The 27156-nt window shown below is 41.9% G+C and overlaps 1 protein-coding gene across 1 annotated transcript in view; it reads right to left on the bottom strand.

Annotated features, from left to right (window-relative positions):
• Nucleotides 1-27156, bottom strand: part of LOC138273649 (aquaporin-4-like) — a 147409-nt gene that overhangs the window by 84905 nt on the left and 35348 nt on the right. Inside the window, exon 2 of the mRNA XM_069218897.1 lies at nucleotides 22386-22550. Coding sequence (XP_069074998.1) covers nucleotides 22386-22550 — 165 coding nt within the window. The remainder of the gene's footprint in view (nucleotides 1-22385; nucleotides 22551-27156) is intronic.

The following is a 27156-nucleotide window of genomic DNA, read 5'->3' as shown; positions in this document are numbered from 1 at the left end:
GGGGATGTAAATGCAGTGTTATTGTTTCTGCATGTGATATCTTGTGCATGGGTGTGTTGCCCTCTATGGTTGTGATTGCCCTGTCAGCTTTGCCTTGTGTGAGTAGTGATTTTGTGGGCTAGGTGATTCTCTATAATGTGCATGCTTTAGAGATGGGTCTCCATGCAGGCCTGTGATGGGGGTCCGTGCATTGGTGTTACGTGCAGGGCTTGGTATTGGGATGGGTGGGTTGTGATGGTGGGGTGTATGTGAGGTGGTGGAGTGATGGGGGTGAGGGTAGGGGTGGGGTTTTGTGATGGCATGCAGGTAGGGGGGTGATAGTAATAGAGAGTTGACTTCCCAGAGTCCAGTCCTCCTCCTACTCCTGCCAGGCCCTCAGGATGCAGTATTGCCAAGACTTGCTCCTCCCATGTTGTTAGTTGTGGGGGAGGAGGTGGGTGTCCACCGCCAGTCCCCTGTACTGCTATCTGGTGTCTTGCTGCCACAGAACACACCTTCCCCCGCAAGTCGTTCCACCTCTTCCTGATATCATCACTTGTTCTTAGGTGCTGTCCCACGGCGTTGACCCTGTCCACGATTCTCCGCCATGGCTCCATCTTCCTAGCAATGGATGTCTGCTGCACCTGTGCTCCAAATAGCTGTGGCTCTACCCAGATGATTCCCTCCACCATTACCCTTAGCTCCTCCTCTGAGAACCTGGGGTGTCTTTGTGGTGCCATGGGTGTAGTGTGAGTGGTGTGTGTGAGGGTGTGTGGGGTGATGTGTTTGGGTATGTGCTGTAAGGTGCATGGATGGTGTATGGGTGATGGTGTAATGTGGCGCTGGTTCTGTGGGTGCTCTTAGTGTCTTTCTCTCTCAGTTGTCAATTTTTGTAGTCGTAAAGGGATGTGGGTAGTGTGTGTTTTATAGTGGTGTGGGTGTGTCGGTGTGGTGTGTGTTTTTTGTCAGGTGTGTGTAGTTTGAATTGTCCAATGTGGTGTAGTTTTGTTTGTGTGTGTATTTTGAGTGCGGAGGCATGTACCGCAAATGGTTTACCGCGGTTGAATGTCCGCCGCGGTGATCTGTGTGTCATAATGCTGTGGGCGTAGTTCTGTTGGCGTAAAAGTGTGGGTTTCGGTTCCGCCAGTTTATCACTGACCTTTGGGCTGGCGGAATTGTGTGTGTGGCTGTATAGTGACGGATTGCTATGTGTGTGTCATAATATGGGTGGGGGTAATCCACTGCGCCAGCGGTATGTTGGCGCAGTCAGCATAGCGGTAAGCGGGATTTACCACCAATGTCATAATGAGGGCCATAGTGTGGGAAATATGTGCCAACAATGGCTCCATTCCCCTACTTTAAAATGTGTAAAAGAACACCTTAGTCTCCTGTATGAAGGTGTCAATCTACAAGATTTCCTGCTCGGACCAAGGAAGCCACACTCAAAGAGTTTCCTGAATGCCATATCTAATGAGATCTAGAAGCTATCCCAGATGGAAGCTGCTGCACGATTAAGATAGATAGATTAGGAAAACATGGAAAAAGCTTTAGCTGAGGTCGATAATGGCATGAATACTCTCTCCAACCAAATTTACACCTTAAACAATATTGTGTCATCCGCAATTGATATCATTCAGAACAATGTGTCCTTTCTACAACATTGACAAAGCCAGCATGCAGTTAAGTTGGACACTTCAGGTTTTCAAAAGTGGCTGCGTGCCCTGGAAGCATGATAACATTAGTAAATTATTTGCAGTTTTTAATTTGTCCACACAACAACAGATCATGACTAAAAAAGAATTGAGTTACATCACGCTTAACATTAAGAAATTAGAAAAGTTGCTTTCACTGTAGCAGAAATACCCTGCCAGAAGGGCTAATACATGGAGTAATAAATCGCCCATTTCCACCTTTTGTTTCACAAAATGCTTAGAGCATTTTGAAGTAGGCAGGTTTGAGTGGCTAAGAGACAGTCACATACATGAAGTGTGGGAGCTGCAGTTTGATTATAAATGTATGAACAGTGAAACAGAGTTTTTTCTTAGCGGAACTGAATGTGAGACTACTGTTAGTCATTCTATGATTTGTAAGCAGGTGCACTTTCACGGCCTTTGTAATGCGGAGGTTGCAAATTTGGCATGCTATCTAAAGAGTACCCCTGTCTCTTTGATTCATCCAGTATTTCAGATACTTTCTAATGGAAGTTATGTGGTTCTGGACGATCAAAGTTGTTATGAAATGAAGATGTGAATCGCTTACATAATTTCAGTTACTCAAATGGTAACTTGTTGTGGCCATGTTTTATTCCCCCCAAACACAAGAGATAAATGTGGCAGGCTTGTGGCCCCACATTGCTACTTTTAATGTAAACTTTGACAAGCTCATCCGACTAAAGGCACTATTATTCCAAAAACACGTGGCTCTGATATCGCCCAGAGAGACATACGACTCCCAGATAGCAAGATCGTCAGCTGAGAATCCCATTCCTAATAAATACCAACTTCCCAAAGCATTTTGGAGAATTGGTCAGCAGAATATTTAAAGCATTGAATACTGCAGGCTGCTGGTTCTGGATTTGTGAGCACCTTCCAGACCGCTATTGGAGTAATACCTGCAGCCGTTCACTCACTCATTTTGAGTGTCTTTGGGGGACTCCCTATAGCTTTGGCATTGATTGGCAGAATTCTGCTGCTACTATTTTTTAAGGACAGTGGCTGTTCTCTCTCAGCAAAACAGAGTAAAGTAGCTACCTCCAGCCCACCTGTGTCTGGAATGCATGATGCAGTATTTCGGAACTTCCTTGCTTGGGTATCTGGAGCCTGATTAGTCTTTGACAATCATACCGATCTTGACGTGTGTCCAGCCAGCCTTCCATTGCATTTGGTGCCTGTTTGAATGTGCACCTGTGATGTGCCTTGCTGTGCAACCTGCACCTCCTGTGGACAAGGATCTGTTAAAGTTCTCAATAATGGTTAATTCACAAACATGCCCCTTGAGGCTGTGGTTGATTCGTGAGGCATCCTATGAGCCACCTCTTGCGGACTTGCTGGCACCAACAATATCTGGCACAATAGACAGTGCTACCTACGCAGTTTAGTCTGCATCGGAGGCTTCTGCACCCTGCTGCTCTCTGGACCCTTCTGCCAATACCTTGATCAACTTGCCACCTGCCGAAGTGGAGTCTTCCTTGGTCTCAATTTCCCTTGATGACATCGGAGATTTCTTGCAAGAACATGATTATTGCTAAAATTAGACCATTTTTCTTTTCCAAAAAGTAAATTGTGACACCATATTGCCTTTTAATTCGGCCTGTCTGTTGGCCTGCTTGGCATGTCAATTTCAACATGTATTTATTATGTATGTTTTTAGCCTTGCTTTAAGAGTTCTTACACTTTTATTAGAGCATTTTAACATTAAAGCTTGGACATGCACCCTTGTTCTGGCAATAGGAGAGGCTGTTGTGAGTCAATTTTAGTTGGTCGTTTGGGCACAGGGATAGCTTAGCTTAGGCTTGCAGCTTGTGCCCTTTTACCCAGTTATTATGCTCTGTATTCCTGTGTTAAATTGTATTAATTTATTATTGATCTTTTAGTGGAATTGTTTTAATTTCATTCTCAACTGCTATTTTGAGGAAGCATCATTATCAGTGTTATGGCTGGCATATTTTGCATCATGTTCTTTTCTCTAGAATCCCAAGAATAGAATGCGAGGCACACAGAATAATATTTTGTATTGCCAGTCCTTAAGACTGTGTAAAGAGTCCAGTGCTAAGGTACATACTTGCATCAGACTTCTGTGCATGAACGTAAACATGTCCACTATAAAAACATATTGTAAGACTAAGGGCATAAGAGGGGGATTCCAGCTAGAATTTCCATCCATGCTGCATGCTGTTTTTTGGTAGACCCCAGCCGGATCCTGATCTGGGGACTTGGGACCTGACCTTGTACCAAGGTAACGGCAGTGGGTGTGCTTCTCATGGACACTATACGGACAGATTTGGCTTACATCGCCATGCTCTAGCTTAGCCTAGAGATTAGGCTTTTGGGTCAGAATTGTATATTCATGTTATGATAATATGGTGGGGTTGTTTATATTTACCTCTCTAATTTTCACAATCCTCACTCTATTATTTCTGATTATCCTAATCATTGCAGCTCATGCATTTTAACGTAGATTGCAGTCCTTTCAATAAAAGTATTGAAAACTGTTTTTAATCCTGTTTTTTGTCTATGTGTGTATAAGAGATTTGAATGTGAAGAGAAAAGGATAGACCTTGTTTCCACCATGATATCCCTGTAGGGTCTTCACAGTCCATGCAAGGCTGTCACAAATCTCCTTTACTGGTTGGGTTTGGTGAGGTACTGCTAGAGAGCCGGGAAGGTTGGGCCAACAGCTGCTATCTGGTGTAGTAGTGACCCAGTTTCCTGCAACGCAGAAGGACTGCCACCCCAAATCCAGCAGTCTCGTCAGAGAACAAGAGTCCATATGACAGCATTGCTTTGTGTTTCTTTGGGCAGCTTTTTAAGGCAGATTATGATTTGTGCTGGAAAGTAAATTCTACCACAACTATTTGTGTCGGGGTTTGCTTAACTTTTGTGTGGCATACCCGGAGCATAGTGTTAGTAAATAATGGCCCAAGTTTTCCCTGTTATCTATGTGGATTATTTGCATTTCAAACAGTGATGTTTACAATGGGACTTCCTAAATGAGAACAGCAGAACAATCATCTTCTTTACTGTTTCCATATTTATTATTAAACTCAAACTCAGCTGATGCAATCCTAAAGCAAAATGGAGATTTTACCCAATGTTTGAACCATTCAATGTAAGGACGGAAATTTTGGTATATCATTGTTATAGCAAGAATCAGTTTGGAGACTATGAAATTAACCAAGCACAGGCACCCAAACAAGAATCTGGCATTCCTAATGGGGGTCGTTTAGAGATTAAAGGAGTGGTAGCACCTCCAAAATATGGTAGTGGTCCCAACCTGTCATCTCATGGTTCCACTTCCCATTACAAAGAGTGGAAGTGATTGAGTATCCATCAACAGAGACTCTAACAACTCCCCCAGAAAAAAACATTGACCTAATGCTCCAGCCACCACTGTACCACATGATCACTATTATTGTCACCTCATTATTTTTAGGGTCGTGTGACAAGCACCTTTTTTCCTTTCTGCTACCTCTTTGCAAAGTCTGGTGATCCAGGGAATGAAAATGTTTAAATGTTCCTAGTGTGCAGGGAGAAAACTCCCAGCTCATCAGGGAATGTTGTCTTTTGTTTTGCTGCAACAAATCCCTGCTTTTGTGGCTTGTTGCCAGAAAGTAGAAGAAAGTGTTGAGCAGGCTACTTCAACAAATAAGCCTGCCGGATATTACACAGTAATGAAAGTGTATCCTTCATAGTGGATAAAGGGAATCCTCTGAAAATAGACAAGGATCTCTAAATATGCTGGTAGCACTTTGTTAAGGGTGCAAAGGTAAGGGCCTCTGCCAACCTGACAGGCCACCTGCCATGCTTTAAATGAGTCACCAACAACCAATAAGCAGAACATTTATAGTGTGGTAAGTGCCATCCACCCCCAAGCCGGGCAGGTTGGTAGAGGCTTTAATCTTAGATCCTCTAGCAGAGGACTGCCTCCCCTTTCATGAGATTCCCAAATGCCAGTCAGGGATTCTAACTACCTTCAGAGCACCCCCCAGTTTGGAATTTTAATGACAGCAGAAAACATTGCTGAGTGGGCGAATTGCTATTTTTGCCCCATCTTGTCTTTACAAAAATAAACTCTTCAAAGAGAAAACAGAGCCTTGATGCTCAGGGATTTTTTCCTGTGCTTCTGAATTATGGTTTAATTTCCTTGCCTGGGATACAATGTGCCACACTATGACCCTAAAGTGGACAGGCCGCCATATGAGTGTTTCCACTGGTGCAATCAGATGGGACTCGAGCTTTGGATCTCTGCACCTTTCCTACCTCAAAATGAGATTGTGGAACTGCAAGTTTGTTTTGGCATACAACTGCCAATATTTGAACATTCAACAGAGCCAACTGTAAATGACCCACTAAGTGTTGTCATAAAAATGTTAATTCCACATGCCAGTCAGAACGTATGATAAATCAAATTGTTAGTTACGATGGTTGGGACATTCTGGTGAAAGACAAGTAAATGAAACAAAGTATGTCTTTAAATAATATTATTTTAATGTTAACATGGATATTTTTCTGAATAATCTGGAAAGAGTAACTGAATAGTTGAATTTAAAACAATGAATATATGTACTACAACATATTTGGATAATCACTGATTCTAGACTGATTATGTGAAATGGTCCGTAAACTCTGTGTTTGGCAGACAAGCTGTATCTGTTGGTCTGTAAAGTTTATTTTCACTACTGTCACATTCTTCTACACACTCATGAAGCCCAACTGTCAATGGGATTTGGGAAAGCAACCATGTTTCCACTGCTTCAGAGGCTCAGGTTTGCAGAAAGGATGATGCTCAAGACTATGGGCCTCATTACAAGTGTGGCGGTCCGACGACCACCACACTCAAGTTGGCTTTCAGACCAATGTAATTCGTGCGGTACAACCACCCAATTACAACGGTGTCAGGGGGACCTGCCAGGGGACTGATGTCCCCACCGGAACATGGTTCCCGATGGCATTATGGGGGTCAGAGTTGTACTCAGCCAGGCCGGCGCAAAACTCAGCACCGCCTAGCTGGTTACAACTCCCCCTCAGCGCCAGCCTTTTCATGGCGTTGTGACCGGCAGGAACACTGTATTGCAATGTTCCTGCCGGTCAGACCGGCGGAAACATTGTAATAGGGCAGGACGGTACGCCACCGCCATGGAGGTGGCATCCTTCCTGCAGGTTTGGCAGTCCTGCGGTGGGGCCACCAAACTCATAGTGACGCTCTATGTGTTTTATTCAAATATGCCATTGTAATACTGTCCCACTTTACCTGCACAAGAACAAATTCACCAAATCTCTTAGAGCATTTGATAAAATCATTTATTCATAAATGTAAATACTTTTAAAATGAATTATTTCATAAATGCAAATAATTTTAAAATTCTGAATACATTAAAAAATAAATCTTAAAAATATATCATACTTTTGTAATTGTGTTTTTATTTTCAAAAATAGATAATAAGATAATCATTTACCTTCAATCACTCAAATATAAACACAAACAAATTAAATATTTAAAATTCCATATGATGAACCAATATTTTTACTGTTTATTTAATTATAATTTAACTATTTGTTAAATATAAACACTAATTGTTTATTCCCCAATACAGCTCTCATATTCAAAACATAAAAATGGGAAACATTACAATTCTGAAATATTAAACCTGTATCACTAAAAATATTCACTTTAAGAAATAACATTGCATTGGCCAAACACATGCAAACACATAAGACTATCCATTAAAACACAAAAGATAATATCTACAACAAATGTGTACATAGTTGATCAAGTACACGTGTTTACACTTAGAGATAAAACACTTAAACATAAAAAGAGTATAATTAATACTTACTCATGTATTATTAATGTAAATATATTCTTCATATACACTAGCCAACCAATCCCCCATAAATCCCATAATTCAAACTGAACTGATTAAACACTTTATTAAACATGTTAACAAATACATAAAACATTTAAAAAATGAATTAATTAACATTAATAATTAGAAATAACACTACCCACCCAAACACCCAATAAACCCTACAACCCAAAATTAAGATTTAAACAATTAAAAAATGAATTAAACATGTAAATAAGTTAACAACAGTTGCAAAATATCAAATGACTACAGTAATTCATCAATACATAATTCAAAAAAATACTTGCAATTCTTAAAACAACCTGTGAAAATACATAACTAAATTATTATTTAAAAAAAAATAAGAAAGTCATACAAAAATAGATATATAATTACATGAAAACCAAAAGCAATACAAAAAAACAACATAATAGTAACCAAGATAAAAGCTAATTATATTTTAAACTTTGATACTACTATATTTTTGTCCCCAATATTTTTGGATTCACAATATTTTGTTCACTATAATTTGGTCAAACTGTAGTTTGGAGATATTTAGGGAACATGCCACGAGATATAGAAACACTATTTCTTTCCAGGTTAGGTTTCTTGGTAAGCAATACAACCAGTTCAGATTTGAGACTTATTGCATTATGTCAGATATTTTTTAATTTGAAATAGAATTGCACTGCTGAAGAAGCACATTCTTGCATATATTTGACTGAAATTGTGTCATCGCAAAAGGAGAAGTATTTGAGAATGGTGAGAGTTAAGAAAAGTGCAGAAAGATCACATTTATTCTGATTTTGTTGAGACTAGTGTTTCAATAGAAGGTGATCTCATGGATTACTTTGGAGTCAATTTCATCCTTAGCTATTTGATGTTTTCCCCAGAGAGAAGGCAATGTAGTCAAGTGCATTGACAACAGAGACAAGTGAGCAGTAGCTTTGACAGTGTTTGAGGTTTCTTGCAGTTAATGATGTCAGTGTATGGTTTAGATGAGCGATTATAAAAAGAAAACATAGCAGTCTGACCTTTCATGTAACATAAACACTCAGTAGTCATGTTTTCATCACTTGCAAGAAAAAAATAATAAGATTATTACCTATTATGGATGCATTGTCTACAGTATTTAGTTTGGTCATACAGATTGCATCTGCATTTCAACAGATGTCACAGGCTTCAACTCAAGTTCCATTAGATCACTAAATTAAATGGTTGCAGCATCAGTGACATACATGCCACACCATTAGGGCAGGAGTATTAAGCTCAGCCTCAGAGCTTTCTTACAAAGCTACAAATAATGGTTGTCAAACAACTTTCCTTTCTCACTTTCATCCACATCACATTAAAGTTCAAAACAAAATAATTCCTTGGCTTCTAGGTGCATTCAATCTGGATGTTTCCTGACACATTTGTGCCCCACAGTAAATTCATTGGGCTTCACTACTAACACCATCTTACCTTTATCACCTACATTAAACAAGATACCCAGTCTGCCAAAAAATGTTCCACATTTACTTTACATCAAGAGCCACGTGACCCTAGATGAAATGGAAACTGGTGGCCATGCTTTTATCATCTCACAACTCAACTATGTTAATGGCAATTTCATATTGGCTAGAGTCTCTCAGTCCTTAGATAGCCCAATCATGGAGGTTATCCATGCTTCAGCCCACCTACTCTCTTCAAAGAAAAAATATGATCAAATCATTAATATATCGAAATACTGAGGGGCATAATTAAGAGAACCTAGCGCCTCTTACGCCACATTTGTGTCATTGTTTTACGCAAGTGTGGCCACCAAGGCCAAAAGACACTGCGCTAGATTTACAAAGTGGTGCAATGCTTGCCACATTATGCATGCGCCAGGTGGGGCGTAAAAATGGTGCAAAGGAATCCATGAGATTCCATTGAGCCATCTTTATCAGCATTTCTTTATGTCTCCTAATTGCAGGCGTTAAACAGAGGCTCCCATTGAATACAATGGGCCTCTGGGTGCGCTAGATTTACAAGGTGGCTCAATGCTTGCATTGCACCACTTTGTAAGCCCTTGAGTCACATTATGCATGTGCCAGGGTGGGTGTTAAAATGGTGCAAAGGAATCCATGAGATTCCTTTGAACTATCTTTATGGGTATTGTTTTGTGACTGCTAAGTGCAGGCATTAAACAGAGGCTCCCATTGAATACAATGGGCCTCTGGGTGCTTTGCAGGATTAGCGTCATCATTTTTTACTCTAATCTTGCACAGCACCGGACTAGCATAAAAATTATGATGCTAGTTACTCTAACTACTGCCATAGTGCGCCATATTTTAAATACGGTGCTACCATGGTGGTGTTAGGGGCACTAAGGGGCACAGGAAAAGTGGTTCTGCAGTATGTGCAGCGTCACTTTTCATAAATCTGCCCATGCAAAAGCCCCTTGATCTTGGAAACCCACCGCTTTCACCAGGTGATCGGAATCTCAATGTTCGCATGACTGCTTGAGTAGCAGGAACTACCCTGAACCTCATGCTAGAAACAACTCGACCCCTAAATATGATTTCCATTGGATGGTGCTCAGTTGACCCACCCTTGACTCACTTAGTCTAGTATTTTTATATTTTTAGTTTGAAGAGTGTTAGAAATGGGGTCTTTGTTTGGTAGTCACGTTACCCCGTGTCCGAGCAAGGACCCTCACTCTAGCCATGGTAAGTCACACACACAATACAAATTATCCTGTGCCCACCCTCTGGTACCTTGGCACTGAGCAGTCAGGCTTAACTTAGAAGGCAATATGTAAGTATTTGTGCAATAAATCATGCAATAACACAGTAAAACACCACAAAAATACACCAGTCTTTAGAAAAATATATAATATTTCTCTGGATAAATGCAGGTCAAAGTGATTAAGATTCAAGGAGTACACGTTGAAATATCACTTCGAAAAAAATATAAAGAGTCTTTCTTTCTTAAAAAGCAACAAATGTATATTGCAAGCACAAAGTACCTGGTTTGCATTCAAATTCTCCACAAGGGACCGCAGAGGAGGAGTTGTGAGGAAAACGCAGAGGTGTGCGTAGATTTTTCTGGCGCACACAGACGATGAGCCATTGACTTTTCACACAGCAGGCTTTGAGTCAATTTCCGGCTCGGAGACTGGGATCCTCTTTGGGTTGCAGGGCTTTTGGATGCCCCGGGGACGATGCGTTGAAATCCTGGGGGTGCAGAACGAAGGCATAGGGGCTGCGTCAATCCGGTGGGCAATGCGTGGAAATTTCTGCCACAGAGCAGGCGCTGCGTCGATTCCTCTCAGGAAGTCAAGCTGCGTCGTTCTGGCTTGGCTTTGCCTGGATCCAGTGGGCTGTGCATCCAATTTCCGGTCACAACGCTGGTGCTTCATCAATCTCCTCGTCTGGAAGTTGGGCTGCGTTGTTTCGGTTCGGCGTGCGGTGATTTTCTCACCGCGCGGTAGGGTGGGCATCGTTTCTTGCAGGTTGTGCGTCAATTTACACTGCACAAGGAGTTCTTTTGCAGAGATGAAGGGCCAGATGTAGCAAAGGTTTTTACCCATTCTGTGTCTATGGGAAAAAGTGTTCGTACATATGGCCCGAAGTCTTTTTGGTCCTGAGACTTTAGGGAACAGGAAGCAAGCTCTATCCAAGCCCTTGGAGAACACTTCTCAGCAGAGCCAGAGGACAGCAAGGCAGCAGGGCAACAGCAGGGCAGCAGTCCTTTGCTGAAAAGCAGACAGGTAATTCCTTTGGGCAGCCAGGCAGTTCCTCTTGGCAGGTTGCAGGTTCTGGTTCCGGCTTTCTTCTCCAGTTGTATCTGGTCCAGAAGTGTCTGAGTTTGTAGGGTCAGAGACCCTACTTAAATATCCAAATGTGCCTTTGAAGTGGGGGAGACTTTAAAGAGTGGCTTAGAGGTGCACCAGTTCCCCTTTCAGTTCCCTCCTGTCTGCCAGGGTCCCAGTAGGGGTTGTGGCAGTCCTTTGTATGAGGGCAGGCTAATGTCATTTGACATGTAAGTGTGAAGACCTCCACCCTCCCAGCCCAGGAAGACCCATTCAATCTGCAGATGTGTGCAAGTGTGAGCATCCTGTGTCTGGGGGTTGTCTGAGTGGAATGCACAAGGGAGCTGTCAACTAACCCAGCCAGACATAGATTGTAAGGCACAGAAGGATGTAAGTGCAGAGAAATGCTCACCTTCTAAAAGTGGCATTTCTAAAACAGTAATATTAAATCCAACTTCACCAGTCAGCAGGATTTTGTATTACCATTCTGGCCATGCTAAATATGACCTTGTTACTCTTTTCAGATCAGAATCTACCACTCAAACAGTATATGAGGGCAGCCCTAATGTTAACATATGAAAGGCCTTACAGCAGTGTAAAAATGAATTTAGGAGGTTTACACTACCAGGACATATAAACTGCACAGGTACATGTCCTGCCTTTTATCTACATATCACCCTTCCCTATGGGTTACCTAGGGCCTTCCTTAGGGGTGACTTATATGTATAAAAAGGGGATTTTAAGGCTTGACAAGTACTTTTAAATGCCAAGTCGAAGTGGCAGAGACTGAAGCATAATATAAGAGGCTATTTAAGTGGGTGGCACAATCAGTGCTGTAGGCCCACTAGTAGCATTTAATCTGCAGGCCCTGGGCACATGTAATGCACTTTACTGGGGTCTTACAAGTAGATTAAATAAGCCAATTTGGTATGAACCAATGTCATCATGTTTTAAGAGAGAGAGCATATGCACTTTAGCACTGGGTAGCAGTGGTAAAGTGCACAGAGTCGTAAAACCAGCAAAAACAGTGTCCAAAAAGTGGAGGGAGGCAGGCAAAAAGTTAGGGGTGACCACCCTAAGGCTGTCAGGTCTAATACAGAGGTTAACCGAAAACTAAATAGGGATCACACTCAGAGGATAGGAATAAAGACAGAGAGGGCCATGGTCCCGAAAAAAGCTTTTGAAAAGGGCTATTGCTGTAGGGCTGAAGCATAAGAGAACCAAATTATTCTCCTGCAATGTTGTTTGTTTTTAAATTCTGGACACTGGCAACACTAGTAGAGACAATTGTCAACCAGTAGCTAGTTTTGTTTTCAATCTTATCCACTCTGCTTCCCATTCAGGACACCTCTCCTATAGAAGACCAACACATAGAGCCTGAGAGAGCTTACTCGAAGAAGCCTATGCTGATACTGCCTTTGACCAGTCTAAAGAAGGGCCCTATGATGAAGTATGCCACCTGAAAAGTGCTTAAAACTAAAACACACAACGTTCTGTCTGAATTCACCCTACCTTATCTCCCCCTTTGAGAAGCTCACACCAGAAGTGTACTCAATTAAACCATCATCGAGATTCAAACAAAGACAGTTGTATCTTGCGTGTAGTCACAAATGTACCTTTATGACCATCATACCTAATTCACTGCATAATTTTAATTCCTCTCTATCTGAATAGCCTCTGCCCCCATATAGCCTGGGATTTTTCACCTGATCTACCACCTAATGACTACTATGCACCTTCAACAGACAACTGTCAGAATTCACATCTACAGTTACCAAGTGCAACAACGCCCATCTGTGAGACCTCTCTGGGTTCCTGACTAAGGAAGTCATTGTACATTCCTTCCTAGACCTCACTGCCTCACTGAAGCTCACCTTGCATATTTTCTCTCCCAGCCATTCCATCAATATTATTTGGACTTCATGATCTGAGCCCTACTTTCTTTTGCATGGGTAAACCCACTCAATGTTGGTAACCAAATTGCTTTCCTATTCAACAAAAATTGCCACAAACATCTAGACAAATGGCAAGCCACTCCACCGCTAATCTCAAAATAATCATCCAAGAGCATTTCCTATGTAAGAGAAAGGGCATGATTGTCCTATCCACTCCACGTGCATAGAAAATCCTTCTGATATTTGTTCTCCTTGTGTTCTGAGATTTTGTTTATATATTGTGTGAGAAGCGGACTTTAGAGCATGCTGACGTCCCAAAATGTGATGGTGAGAGCAGTTGGCATTTTTATGTGCTGGCTCCTTTTACATTGATCTGGCTGGGGGGCATATCTCAGCCCCTTGAACACTGATTAAAGTGGGTGAGGTATAGTTGAAAACTGGATAATATGCTCTTGCCCACTGTAATTCTACCTAGTAGATTTCTGTTTAGAGATCGTCATATGTGGGCAATTCCCAAGCAGGTATCCAACCACTAGACATCATGGAATGAGTGCCCTTGCCAGGCATGGGAAACAATTCACCCTTTCTGACCCACAGGGCCCAGCGGGAAACAGCCTACAACATTGGCACCGGCTCATAATAGAGTCAGCAGCAATGCTGTAGTGCATGGGGTGCAACAGCACCCATTGCAGTGTTCACTCTCGGCAAAGCAGACAGTGAACATCGTGAAGGGGCTGGCCAGAGGGGCCCCTACACTGCCAATGCCAGGTGCATGGACAGTGCAGGGGCCCCCCTGGGGTCCCCTGCACCTCGTCTCCGCCAGCAGTTACATAGCGGTACTATCACCATGTACCTGCTGGCAGAGAAGGGGGTCGTAATTGTCAGGGAGGACCTACTTGCAAAGCAGCCTTGGCGTATTAGCATCTTTAGCACCACCAGTGCCTCCTATGGAGGAAAACTGGCATTGTTGGCAGCCGGATCGTGGCCCTACCGCCACGGTCGTAATGTGGTGGTCAGACCGCCACATTGGCGGCAGTCCAACCGCCATCGCACGCCAGGGCCGTAATGAGGCCTATAGTCATTAGGTACAATTATGGTTGCATACATTTAGTCATTCAGAACATTCATATCTTGAACATTTATTTCACACATTTAAGACTGAATGCAGACTTAAGTAACATTCTAAACTTCTGAACTGGAAGCCAAAAGGTTGATTATTTGGTGTATCTTTCTTAAACCTAGATGGTGTTCACATAGTGAGATTCACATCCCAAACAAAAACAAACATACACCCGAATGTGTCACCCATCTTTGAACTCTAGCATCTTAAGATGCTTAAACTGACAAACCTTGCTTTCTAATGGCTGTTTTTTTCTGTTGGCATGTCACTCAGTTTGAAGAATGAATTGTGCCATGATCATCTCAGGAAAATCCTCTATGTTGTATCAATTGAAAGTCTTCAGCGGAACTGGGTGTTGTTAGATTAGAGTGGCACCATTTGTGTTTGTATGAACAAAGACAATATTGTTTTCATGACTAATTCTAATTAACTGAATTTACATTTTTATCTGTGACATGACAACTTTTGAACCACATTCTTGATTTGGTATTCTAAATGTACAGTAAACTGCATTCAATATTGTTCAAGGTAGTTGAGGGATTAGATTCTGCATGCAAATATCATTACATTGAAAATTGGTTACGGGCTGTTTTAGAGATTGTGGAGAGGGTACTCCGTTGCAACTGCCACAAAGTACCCTCTCCACCAAATTGAAAGCCTGCTTCCCTGATTTACCTCACAGATGTCATTGATAAAGACTACGCCATCTCCATGGCTGATGTTCTCCTCCGACAGGCCAATTTAGAGTGGGTGGTCGAATTGCCAGTTTTCACTTTTTGTCACTGCCTGATAAAATCAGGTGGTAAGGGGCAGTGGAAATTGCAAAATGGCCCCCATGCTATGAGAAACATGGTGTAAAGGCCATCATTTTTTGTACTTTCAAAAACAAAATCCCAATTTGTGTTTTTGTTTTTAAGAATTCATAACATGTTAAATGTTCGATTAACTGTACTGTGATTTGAGGGTGCCGTCAGTGAAAATGTTAGTACATTGAGAGGACATGATTGTAGTTCTTGCCAACATTAAGAGCTGTCTGCTGGACCAGCATCTCTGAATTTGGGTTACAATTACTCCATCATGGTGATAGAGTATTTTACTCAATCACCCTGATGGAGTAAATGAGGTAACCCAAAGTCTAAATCAGACCATTAGACTTTAGACTAACATTTCATATTATTTGTTGAAGGTGAACAATTTGTATTGACAAGTACATATAGCTGCAGGGTGTTACCCAATTGTAAAAGGTAGCAAATATGAAAGCCTTCATTTGGACTTTGGTGGTCAATTTCACTGGCCGCCATATCCAAACCCACCAGACGACCATCAGTGCTTCTGGTCAGCAGACCGCCTTATTACGAGTGCTGGCTGCTTTCCGCCATTATTGAGGTGGAAAGCAGCCTGCAGTCATGATGGCGGTCGGCACTGCAAAGGTGGTTCCTTTGCCGACAGCTCCACACCAGCAGGACTCTGACCGCCATATTGCAAGTCATAATACGGCTTGGCGGAGTCCTGCTGGCCTGGTTGTGGTGGTGAGGGAAGACCACCACGACCCATCCCCTCCCAGATTTTCCCCTCGATTGAGAAGGTAAGTGGGTGTCCGAAGGTGGTGGTGGGGGGTCTATGTGTTTGGGTACATGATTGCAGAGGGGGGAGGGGGTGCTGAATGTGTGCATGTCTGCGAGTGAATGTGAATGTGTGTGTGCATGTATGTGCGCGTTTATGGGGGTGTCTGTGTGGATGAATGGGAGTGAGTGGGGTGACTGTGTGAATAATGCAAGTGAGAGGGGGTGTTTGAGTGGATGTATGTGTGTGCTGCATGTGTGTGTCTGTCATTGCGTGCAAGCGTGAAGAGGTGGGGGTTTGAGTGTGTGGACAGGTGGGGAATGTGTGGATGTGTGGGGACATGTATGTATGTGTGTGCCAGCGACAGGAATGAGATTCCTGTTGCCAGGTGCGTGACCATCAGGGTTTTTCGTGACGGGGTGACTGCCACAGAAAGCCTAGCGGTGTGCAACCTCATAATCCTGACGGTAGGCTGAGGCCTGCCACCGGGTTGGAGGTGCTCACCACCAGCCACAGCAGTGTGACCGCACTGGCGGGCCAGGCAAAATTGTGGAGGCTTGGCATCTGCCAAGCATCACAACTCTTAATGTGGCGGTCCTTACCGCCGGCTTCACGGCAGAAGGATTGCCACTGCAAGGCTTGTAGTCTCATGACCGCCAGCCTCATAATGAGGGCAAAAGTATTTTAGATAGTTCAATTCAGGAGACTATGTAGTAAATCTTGTATATTTCCTCTCTTAAGGATTCAAACGCATTCGATGAATCCATACGAGGACCAAGAGAAGGTGCTACGCAGTCATATGTTTCTTTCCCAATTCCCTTTTCAGCCTATGTTCTCGGAAGTGGGTTTTTGGGAGCAGCATCAAAGTGCACAGTGTAATCTTGAGGGTGACAACTATTCAGGATCAGAGGAAAGCTGGTAAATAGTGAACCTTATCAAGCCCCGGAATGTCTGAAGCCTAGAGACCCAGGGGAATGCAGAGTGATGTGGCTTACGTGGGTCCATGCTTGTTTTCTTAGCCAGAATGCCCTGCAAGTGTCAAAATATTGCTAAAAAAATGATATTTTTACCACATTTACGTGACATAAAACTCAGGCACTTACAGCCAATAGCTAAGTCTTACCACCCTGCTTTGCCACCGGCTCCTGATGGAAATACTGGAACAGACCAGGTTCCATTTGTGGATGATATGAATCATATAAAAACCGGTTGTGTGACATTTCCAGTTCTGGGCTACTTTATACCCTCCAAGGCTCCTTTAAATATAAACAGCGGTAGTTTGTTTCATGGCTCTGTAAGGATCCAGACCACATCCTGGCCACATTATGGACACTTGACTCCACGTTATTTTTCATACTTTGAGGTGAGCCATGGAGCTGTATCTGCCACCCACCCCTTCCCTTTCTTGTTTGCATGGAACTGAGATTGGCTTTGGCACTACTGAATGTCTAAATTCCTGTATTTCTTACTAGTCAGTGGGATCTATAAAGGATCTATATAGGAGTTTAGTTTAGGGTCCATTTACTACAAAGGACCACAAATCATCTGCTCATCACAAATACTAACTGGCTGTAATCATTGATACCTGTTTTCTTATTTCTACTCCATCCCATATAGATTTAAAACGTTATCAATCGCTGAACCACTACATGCCATTTTAATGTGCGCAACAAACCCATAGAGATTTCTTATTAAAACGTAATTGTCTCTGATTACTGAACGTTGGATACTTACCACGGGCTACACAAATATTAATATCATATCTCTGTGTTTCTCCAGTTCATAATCTATTGTGAATTATTTAAGTTACTTAATGAATATGTGGCACAATAGGAATCATTAGACAAATTCAGAAATAATTAATCCTATCCCCAGTGGTAGAGTACCTAAATTGGACAATGCCTCTCTTAATTACATTTATCAACTATATATAGTATATAGAAATGGTGAGTTCCAGCCTTTATATAACCACATTTTATTTTTCAAACTTAGCTCCTGCTTCTTCTCTCTTCTCAGTCAAATCAGTGTTTTCTAACCTAATCACATATCACTGAACTATTGTCCTAGAATCTGTTTCACGGTTGCAGTGGCACTTGTGTGACCACTAATGCACATAGCATTTATACAGTTTTTTTAAACAACATTGTAATTAAGGTTGAGTACCTCCAAACGTCAGCCTTGAAAATGCCACAGGCCTGCAAACCCACAGGGACCGAAATGTGTGTTGGCTTATCTTCATTCAGGAAGCATAAAGAATGTTATTAATATGGAATGCATCAGAACCCTGAATACCAATTATTTGGATGGAGTTTCTTTTGGAAATACCTACAAAAATGTCGCCACCTCTGATTTATTGATAAAGCGAAGAACTTTCAACTAATACAGAACAATAATACCACAATCAAGACCTTCAGTGTTGTTTTTATTATTGATCTACTTTATTTCAATTGATTTCCATATGGGATATTATGGATAATATAACCATATCTTACATAATAACAAAATAGATTTCTGAGTGTTGATATCCCTTCAATTTGTTCCAGTTGTATCCCTTTCAATAAAATTAATGGTTCTGAAGTGAAAGTTTTATCAGACCGTCAAGGAATTTATTTTCTCCCTGGCTCTTGCACAGGCTAAGAAGTCCAGTAATTTGCATCTCCTGGTATGTAGACTTGCAGAGGTGTTGACAGTTTCCCTGTGCATATATATGCATACCTTCCCAGTGAAAGCTCAGCTGACAAGCTCTTGAACTCCTGAGGTTCCTCTCCTGCAGTAGCCGACAGGGCTGAGTTCCAGGTTTGACTGTGGCTACTAGATGAGCCACCGATTGGAGCCTGGTTGGGCAGTACAGTAGGATATCGTAGACAACAAGAATTTAGTTATGGATATAGACAAGGTGTAAGTGCTAGGTTCTTACCAGTTCCAAAGTCTGGTTCTGTGGGAAAAACCATAATGACAGTAATTGGAATAGGTGCTCTCCCACTGCCAGAACTATGATGTCCACTGAATGAAGTTTTCCTTCCTCTTCGGGGATTGGGTGACCAGACCTGTTATGCACACTGATAAGGGGACATCTTATTACTATAGCCTTGGGTTGTGCCCCTTAATGTTGAGCCTTCTCAGCTTGTTAAGGTTCTGCTAAAGGGAACATGAGGAGAGACTTCAGGGCGGTACTGCCTTCCCTCTCTAGCAAGTGAGGTGTTCCATTACCACCAACAATGCCTCCTGAACTGCCTTCTGTGTTTGAAATCTAGCCAGCTTCTAGCTGCTGAACTGACTGATAAAGTCAGATGTAATTTCAATATTTACAACCTAAATCTGTAATGAAATCTATTCCTCTATCACGGTCTAGCATTCCTTAATGGGTATAGCATATAGACAGTTTCTATTCTTTTATTATGGATATGCCATTACCTATGTATAATTTACCTAACCTGCTTTTCCTTCCAGTAGATGTTATAATAAATGCATGTTGTCAGTTTGTATTCTACAGAGACTGTTTTACTCCATCCAACATCCACAAATTGCATTCCTACCACATATGTAAAAATTGTTGTGGGTGATAGTGCTAAGTGCTATCACTCCATTAGCAGGTCCCTGGCCCAAGCCTCTCTCCACTCAACGTGCCTGCTCACTTTCAGGCCTGCTTATATCTGCCCACGGGTGTGATCCCCTATACTATAAACTTCACTGTAGGGCACCTTGGTACATCAATGCATCTTCAGCAACAAACTTAGGTATGCACATACCCTCCCTAGGCTAATCATACCCACTGTAAGACAGTCATGGGGCTCCTGGTTTGTACCAGTTCACCTGCCAGCATCAATCACCAGTACATTGTGCCTATTTGCCCTCACCTTAGACAAAATATAGAAGTTTGTATCAAGAATATAGTGTGTCCCAATGTGATCAGTAAAATGAAAGGATCTGAATTTGGAGTTATGTCTTTGAAAAAAAGATAACAGCTAGGCCAGTAGTTCAGCTTTCTTCTGGGGAATTCTGTCACCATTACGTTGCAAGCTTTCTATTCAATACAACTTGCAACATTGGTAGCCAGGGGAGTGTGGTAAAGCAGCTCTCGTGTAGTGCCATGCAAATATATATAAACAATATACTGAAGGTGTGTTTAGAACCCGCTGAGGTCAGTAAAAAGGTATTCAGGCCTACCAACAAACTGCTTGTAGTCTATATGAGATGGTACAAGTGTTATGCCAATTTTGACTCAAATTGGAAATCCCAGCAAAGGAAAGATCCACCTAAGAAGTCTCAGGAGATGCAACAATGACTTGCCTACTTAGATTAATTTCCATGTTAGGTTAGATCAGTGTCAAGGTAACACAGCGGTCCTCATGGGGGTGGAAGGAGTAGGTGGTGGGCAGATCTGTTGCTTAACTGGAGCCTAAAAGAGAATGGGCCGATTTATGCATGTCAGGATTTCAGTCATGCTGCCAATTAATTGTGCTACACATTATCCAACTGGGAGAAGGCATGGGCTTGCATAGGTCTCTATAAATTGAATATCCTAAGATTGGAATAACTGGTCAGTCATGTGGCAAGTGGATCATCACTAACCTTTTTGATCTTATGAAATAGAATACAGTATCCACAAATAACAAAATCTGTGCCTCTCTCCAAGCAGTCCTTTACCCCTGTCTGCTGGTTTCTCAGATTTAACATATCGGCCACGCCATGGAAAGTAGTTATGGGAGAAGTCAGGGTGCCAGAAGTTGACCAGTGCAGTGCTGGATTCTTCTTCATGTAGATGGAGTGTACTGTTTACATCTTCAGGCAAGAGATAGCATGAAACTACTGTTTTGTGATGTTATGAAATATGAAAGAGGCCAATTAGGCATTATACAGGAGCGAAAAGATGTGTCCATTAACTAACACAAGCCATGATGACTTCTATGGTAATGTTCATGTCACATGGTTAAACCTATGCAAGGCATAATCAAACTTCCATTTTTCTGTCGTCCGTACCTTTAAACTGTGTTTAAAGGTTCTGTATAGTAGCACGTTATTTATAATAGTATAATTGTGAACTGTTATGTGAAAAACATGGTATGTATGTTATGGTGAAATGGTGCTCCATCTTCAAATGCTAGTTCTGTCCTCTTCTTCTGTATCAACCTGAACAGAGATCAGGACCTGGTGAAGTACCCCATGGCATTCCTTCTCCCTATGCAGGGCCAGGATCAGAAATGGTAATTTGTCTCCAGCATAAGCCAGGTTTGGATTATACACAATGGAAGCCTAGTTATCTTCGCTTCCTAAGAAGAGGTCTATCCTCAGTTGCTAGATCCGCTTGCCATATCACCATGGAATAAGGGTTGTGATGGGGAAGATGGTCAGGGTACTAGTTGTGTATTTGCATAACAGAGATTGCCATTACTCCAAATCTAGATCTTCCTCGTCACAGTCCTGCCACCCACTTTCAGTCACTTTGATGGCCTACCACGTACGTGGAGCCTAATAGGCGAGAGAATGAGAAAATATCAAAGAGCCAACGTTTCAGCTACACAGGGACTAAGTTATTTTTGTGCAGGAAGAAAGCGGAAAACTTTTTCACTCAGAATTTTTAAGGGAAATTATCGTTTGTTTATGAGCAGGAGGGTTGCCTGTCTGCAGGCTGTTAGTCACCCACATAAGTAACTACTATCATGAAGAGGACCTGGACTCTAAGTAACAAAGATTACCTGTACGTTATCAACCAATTGTGACCCTTAGGTATTTGGGAGGAAAAAGGGGCATAATAATTACGACTTGAGGTAGTACACTGGGAAAATATCTATAACTTGCAAACAATCAACGTAAATCAACGTAATGTAAATATTCGTTTGCAATGATATTTTCGCTCATTTGACAATACCAATTTTGGAAATGTTCATTCTAAAATAAAATAGACTGCAGTATGAGAAAGCAACAATTCTTGCAAGCACACCTAGACATCTCATTTAATAAATGTTCTTAAAGTAAGAAATCCTTGATACAAAATTTTGAAAAGTATAGATTAAAGTGCCAAGCAACCATAACTCTCATTCCTTTATTTAGAATATGTTCACCTTTGCAATGATACCGTGATTTCAGTAATTGTGACACTACAAGTGATAATCAGGATATCACCATAAATTTAGATTTTAACAAAAGAATGGCATGCAGAAATCGTGACACATTGTATTTCTGCTTTGAAGACGGTTCAAAATTAGCACCAGCATTTTACAAGTGTTGATCACCATCGGTGTCCCAGGTAAATGCTACTTCCGCATTTTATTCTGTGACTCGGTAATGTAACTTTTTTCCTAAATATCAAAATCATGTTAAAGACAGAAGAAAACCTTGCACACGTTTAACGGGACTTAGTCTACCTCTAGAATGAACTTCTTACCTCTTATCATATGAAGAATTGCTTTATTCATGAGACCAGTGCTCGCATCAGAAGCACGTTTAAGCACTCTTATCTCTAGAACTGCAAAAATAGGAACTTACCGCGAACAAATGGCCTGCTGCGACAGAAAATCCAATAGCTAAGGCTACTGAACCTGTGATATCATTTCGCTTTGAATCACAACTCGCAAAAACAGTAAAAACGAGTTGAAATGTAATGATCAGTTCAATCAGAAGTCCATGGCCGGCTGAGAGTTTTGCATTCACCTACAGACAAGTGAAAAGACAAAATAAAAACATAAATCTGACGCAGTTAAACATTGTGAAACACAGTAGTGATTCTAAGATTGAACATTACTCATATCGAAACAGACTTTTAGGTTAAACATTTTTCTATCAGTAGATATTCCTGACTTGACTTAGCATGTTTAAAATGCACTTTAAAAGTTTTTGTTTATTGGACTGATAGGCTTAGGAAAATGTAAACTGCAATACATTGTTTAATACAAAATGAAAGAAGGACGTCTTCAAACTGGCAGTTGTGCAAGGAGCCTGCCAAACCCATTTCGTGGGGCCCACTGGGTAGACTGTGGTGGGTGAGGGCGGTTGCGACTAGTACCTGAGGCCCATCCTTCTATGGCTCTGCAAACTGCACCAACTACAACCCCTTTCACACACCACTTTCTGAATAGCAAGGAACGAGCAGTCGCAGGTCTCTCAGTGAGGTAGTGTGGAAGGCAAGAGCTCAGAAATCAACAGCCAACCACAAGTTCACTCAATTAATGTCCATCCTAGTGCTTGTCGTTTTGAAAATGAAAGTTATTTTAACCACACAGCATAACGAAATACAATACAATGCAATTTAAATAGCGAATACAAAGTGGTACCCCTTGTTACAATCTCCTGTGGGCATTACAACTCCCCTCGGAAGTACTCTTTCCTGCCTATGAGATCTTATCAATTAGGGTCCCCAGTTTTCTGGGGCAGAGTCATGAATTAGCTGCACCTGCAGATTGCTTTATGGTGACTGTAAAGGTTCAGATACACGAGCAGTTTGCTTGTTTTTACCCACGTTAGTTATGTGGGCAGAAAGCCTGAAGTCCTTGTACTTAAATTCTAGGCACATATTATAGTCTCTCCGTTCTGACTGCAGGCAGAGGACTGTGTTCCTGCCTTGTTAGTTCTGCAGAGGTTGTTGGGGGGAAACGACTTAGCCTCCAATCACAACAAGCTTAGTCAGATAAGTGCAGCACAGCAAGTCCTATCTTTGCAGTCACAGAGTTGTCAACAGTTGAGGCCCTCGGCTAGTCTAAAATAGACAGGTTCTAAGCCAAGACTGTTGTGGCTCAACTGGGCCAGTTTGTCACAAACTGCACACGGCTTCTCACCTCTGGATGCAGGATTGGAAAAGACACCCTGTCTTCTGCTTGTTCTGGAAAATCCCAGATAGGGGTGACCTTTTCCAGTAGCCACGGTGCCGCTTGACAGACAATGCCTAAGCAGACTGTACACTCCAGAAGGAGTCCCAGAGGAAAAATCCCAAGAAATGGGGAAAAAACATAAAAACAGGAACTCCCGGAAAGGAAGAAAAAACAGGACTTGAAACCAAGACAAAAGGCAAAAATCACCAACAGCGAAACAGGAACGACGAACAGGAACGAAGAGCACCACCAAAGGGAAGTGTGTGCAACGCAAGGCAGAGCAAGACTGAGTGACTTATATACTGGAAAACAGGAAGTGACCTCACAGGAAAATGAAACTACACCATCTTGAATAGTGAAAGGCCCATAGAAAAGAATAGGAAAAAAGGATGTAGTATAAAAGAAAAGGGCATGCTGGGAAATGGAAACAGGAAAAATACAACATGGAGTACACAGAAACCAAGAAGAAAGGAAAGAAAAAGACAAGAAAGAGACCACCACAGACAGAAGAAAAGAGAATCCCCTAAAATAGGTAAGGGCGACCTGACCAGGAGCACAAAACATGCTTCCTGGAACGCGTCGCCAAAACGGGGAAAAAAAGCGGGGGACGGCGCTCTGAAAATCGGAAGCGCGATCCGACCGCAGTCGGAGAAAGAGACGCCGCAGTGAGGCGCGGCGTCACACAGTTGCTCAGCAAGATTGCATCCCTGGCAGTTGTAGCCTTCAAAGGTGGCTGGTTCTATATCAGCAATGACACAGCTTGAGCACCACCAGATTGTTACCAGCAGCTGTTAGCAGTCACCCACTATAGGTGTTGAATTTGAGAAGTCTTTTGTTTGCAGTTCTCACCAGGAAAAACAGAAAGATTGGAAGGCCCATGGGTTGCTCCTGGCTTTGCTGTTTCATGTAGTCTACTATCTCAGCATGTTCTTCATGATGAAAATACATCAGAATTATACTTCTTAATTGTCTCCCCTGCTGCAGGAAGGCAGGAAGGCAGCCTCCTTCTCTCCCTCAGCAGGCAGACAGGCATCTAAGTTTTAGGCAAACCCTGAGCAGATAGTACCAAGTTTAGGTGACGTTCCCAAAATTCTGGGAGACTGATTGTCAGGCAAACACTAGTCCTATTCACACAGCAGTCTGAGCATTCTGCAGAGCACTCCCTTTCTTGGTCATGAAGAACATGGAACTGGAACCAAGTGGGTTCATTTGGATTCCATTTTTCATTTTCCAAAGAGGGGATGTATGCTTACTGTTTTAGGTTTGAGAACCGGTTTGGGTTGGTTTTATTTCAAATATTGTTTATAAACTCTCTTCCAGACAGCCATTGTGCAAAGTGATGCTTTTGGGAATGGGTCTGACTACAAGCAAGAAGTGCCCAGATATTGGCACAATTAAATGTGAGCTCTCTACACCTAGCTGCCACCAGCCGTCTTGAAGCAGTAATCAGTGACAGGCAAAAGAGCAGGATTACCACAAGGGGAGAAGGACAGTGGCTCATAGGCCATATGTTTGCCTCTAAAAGTAAATGTAACACCAAAAGCCACAGTGACCACTTTAAAGATGGAAAGAAGTACATTGTGTCCTTACCTTGATTATTGTCTCATTGCCCTAAGTAGTTACTCTCACAGTTTTAAAATATTGGATTAGGTGGTCTCACCCACGTAATGTGGCAGGCTTCATCATCAGCCACCTCATTCCACCCTGGTAAGGTAGTACTACGAGAGCGGACTCAACCTCAGGAGATTGTTGAGAGTGTTTTTTCCAATGTAAATTTAGAGGATGTTACTGGGTATAATGACCCAAATGGCCCCATGATTTACCAACATGTTGCAGCCTCACAGTACAAATACATGGTATTGGACATTCATCGGGGCTCTGTCAGGGTCCAAAATAGATCTTTACACAATACTAATCTAGTGATAAGAAATAACAGGGAGTACCTACCTCTCTACTCATATCTCAAATATTTTTATTAGGGAAAAAGCCCAGCTGTTAGTTGGTTATGTCATATCTTGAATCCCACTTGCATATCCACAGTGGTAGTTCAAGCTTAAACATTGTATAGTGGCACATGTGACACAGCAAACAAAGCACGAAATACAGCATACGTAGCAGGGAGTGGAGGTACATGTGGAGCAATCATGAATCATTTCATACCTGTGTTTCCTGGTCTGATCAGCGGTGGTGACTCCTCCAGTCACACACTGTAGGAAGTATTTTTATTATACAAATAAAGTGTTGTAATGTTAATTGATCATTTATAGAGCTTGAAAAGCAGAGGAGCAGTGTTCTCCTTATTCTAAAAAAATAATAGGTTATAATAAATAAAACATTAGATGGTGTCATGGTGGACCCTCTGTAGTGGAGACAATCCAGCTTATGCATTGGTCTTGTAAACTGCTGAGGCCCATTAAGAAAGTGTCAACTTAGCCTATATGGTTGCAGTTGCAGCAGCTACCTATAAACCTTTAAGTAACCCTTAAGTGAAAGTGTTTAGAAAAGTGTCTTAGGGGATCACAGCTTCAGTGGAGGTGTTTTACTCTTTCTATGTGTGCTGTAGAATGCAGCACACACAAAAATAGGTAACAAAGAGGAGAAATTCCTTGTTATGTCTCCCCTGGAGAGGCACACAGCTTTGACACATTCCCAGGTTTACAGATTCTTGTAAATCCAGGAATGTGTCAAAACCCATGGGTGTTGCTTAAGTAAGCCCACTGCAAAGCCCATTGAATGCCTCCTTGCTATGGAGTAAGGCAAGGCAACACTTTGCACTGCCTTGCTTTACTCAATATCTATGAAGCCATGCAAAGCCACTTGGGCTAGCTTTGCGTCACCTTATAGATATGATTGAGAGGCCTTTTGCACCACAGCATTAGAAAAAGTGACGCTCCTGTAGCACAGGTCTCTTTTTAATGAGGCAATAAGTATTTACTTACAAATGTAGAATTCAGGATGCCTAAAAGGAAAAAGAATGCATAGCTAAAATAACTAAATATTCTAGTCTCCTTCCAACGCTATTGACTTATATTAAAATAGCAGAAACCAGTTTCTGACAACTCGAATAATCAAAAACCCATTTAATGGGAAAACAAATTAGTTAAAATGTGGTTGGTCGAAAATAATACAACACCCCCCTCCAAGATAGTTTGAAATATAATATTAATTTACTTAGAAAGAGCTTTAAATGAAAAGGAAATTGTGACCACCATAGCGAATTCCAGTTAGGGAACTTTACATCTGATGTATTACAATCCAGGTCGCAAATAGCATATGCAAACTGTACACACTTTTTGCAACTTGCCTTTCATATTGTGATGCAACCAGTACTTACTCTGAGGAAGTGGTTGCCAGTGGGCACCAACACTTCTATTTTAGGTGACCAAGACACTTTAAGGGCCAGATGTACGAATACTTTTTCACATAGACACAGAATGGGTAAAAACCTTTGC

Source organism: Pleurodeles waltl, chromosome 2_2, assembly GCF_031143425.1.
Source record: "Pleurodeles waltl isolate 20211129_DDA chromosome 2_2, aPleWal1.hap1.20221129, whole genome shotgun sequence".
In the NCBI taxonomy this organism is placed as follows: Eukaryota; Metazoa; Chordata; class Amphibia; order Caudata; family Salamandridae; genus Pleurodeles; species Pleurodeles waltl.
This window is presented reverse-complemented; position numbering and strand designations above follow the sequence as displayed.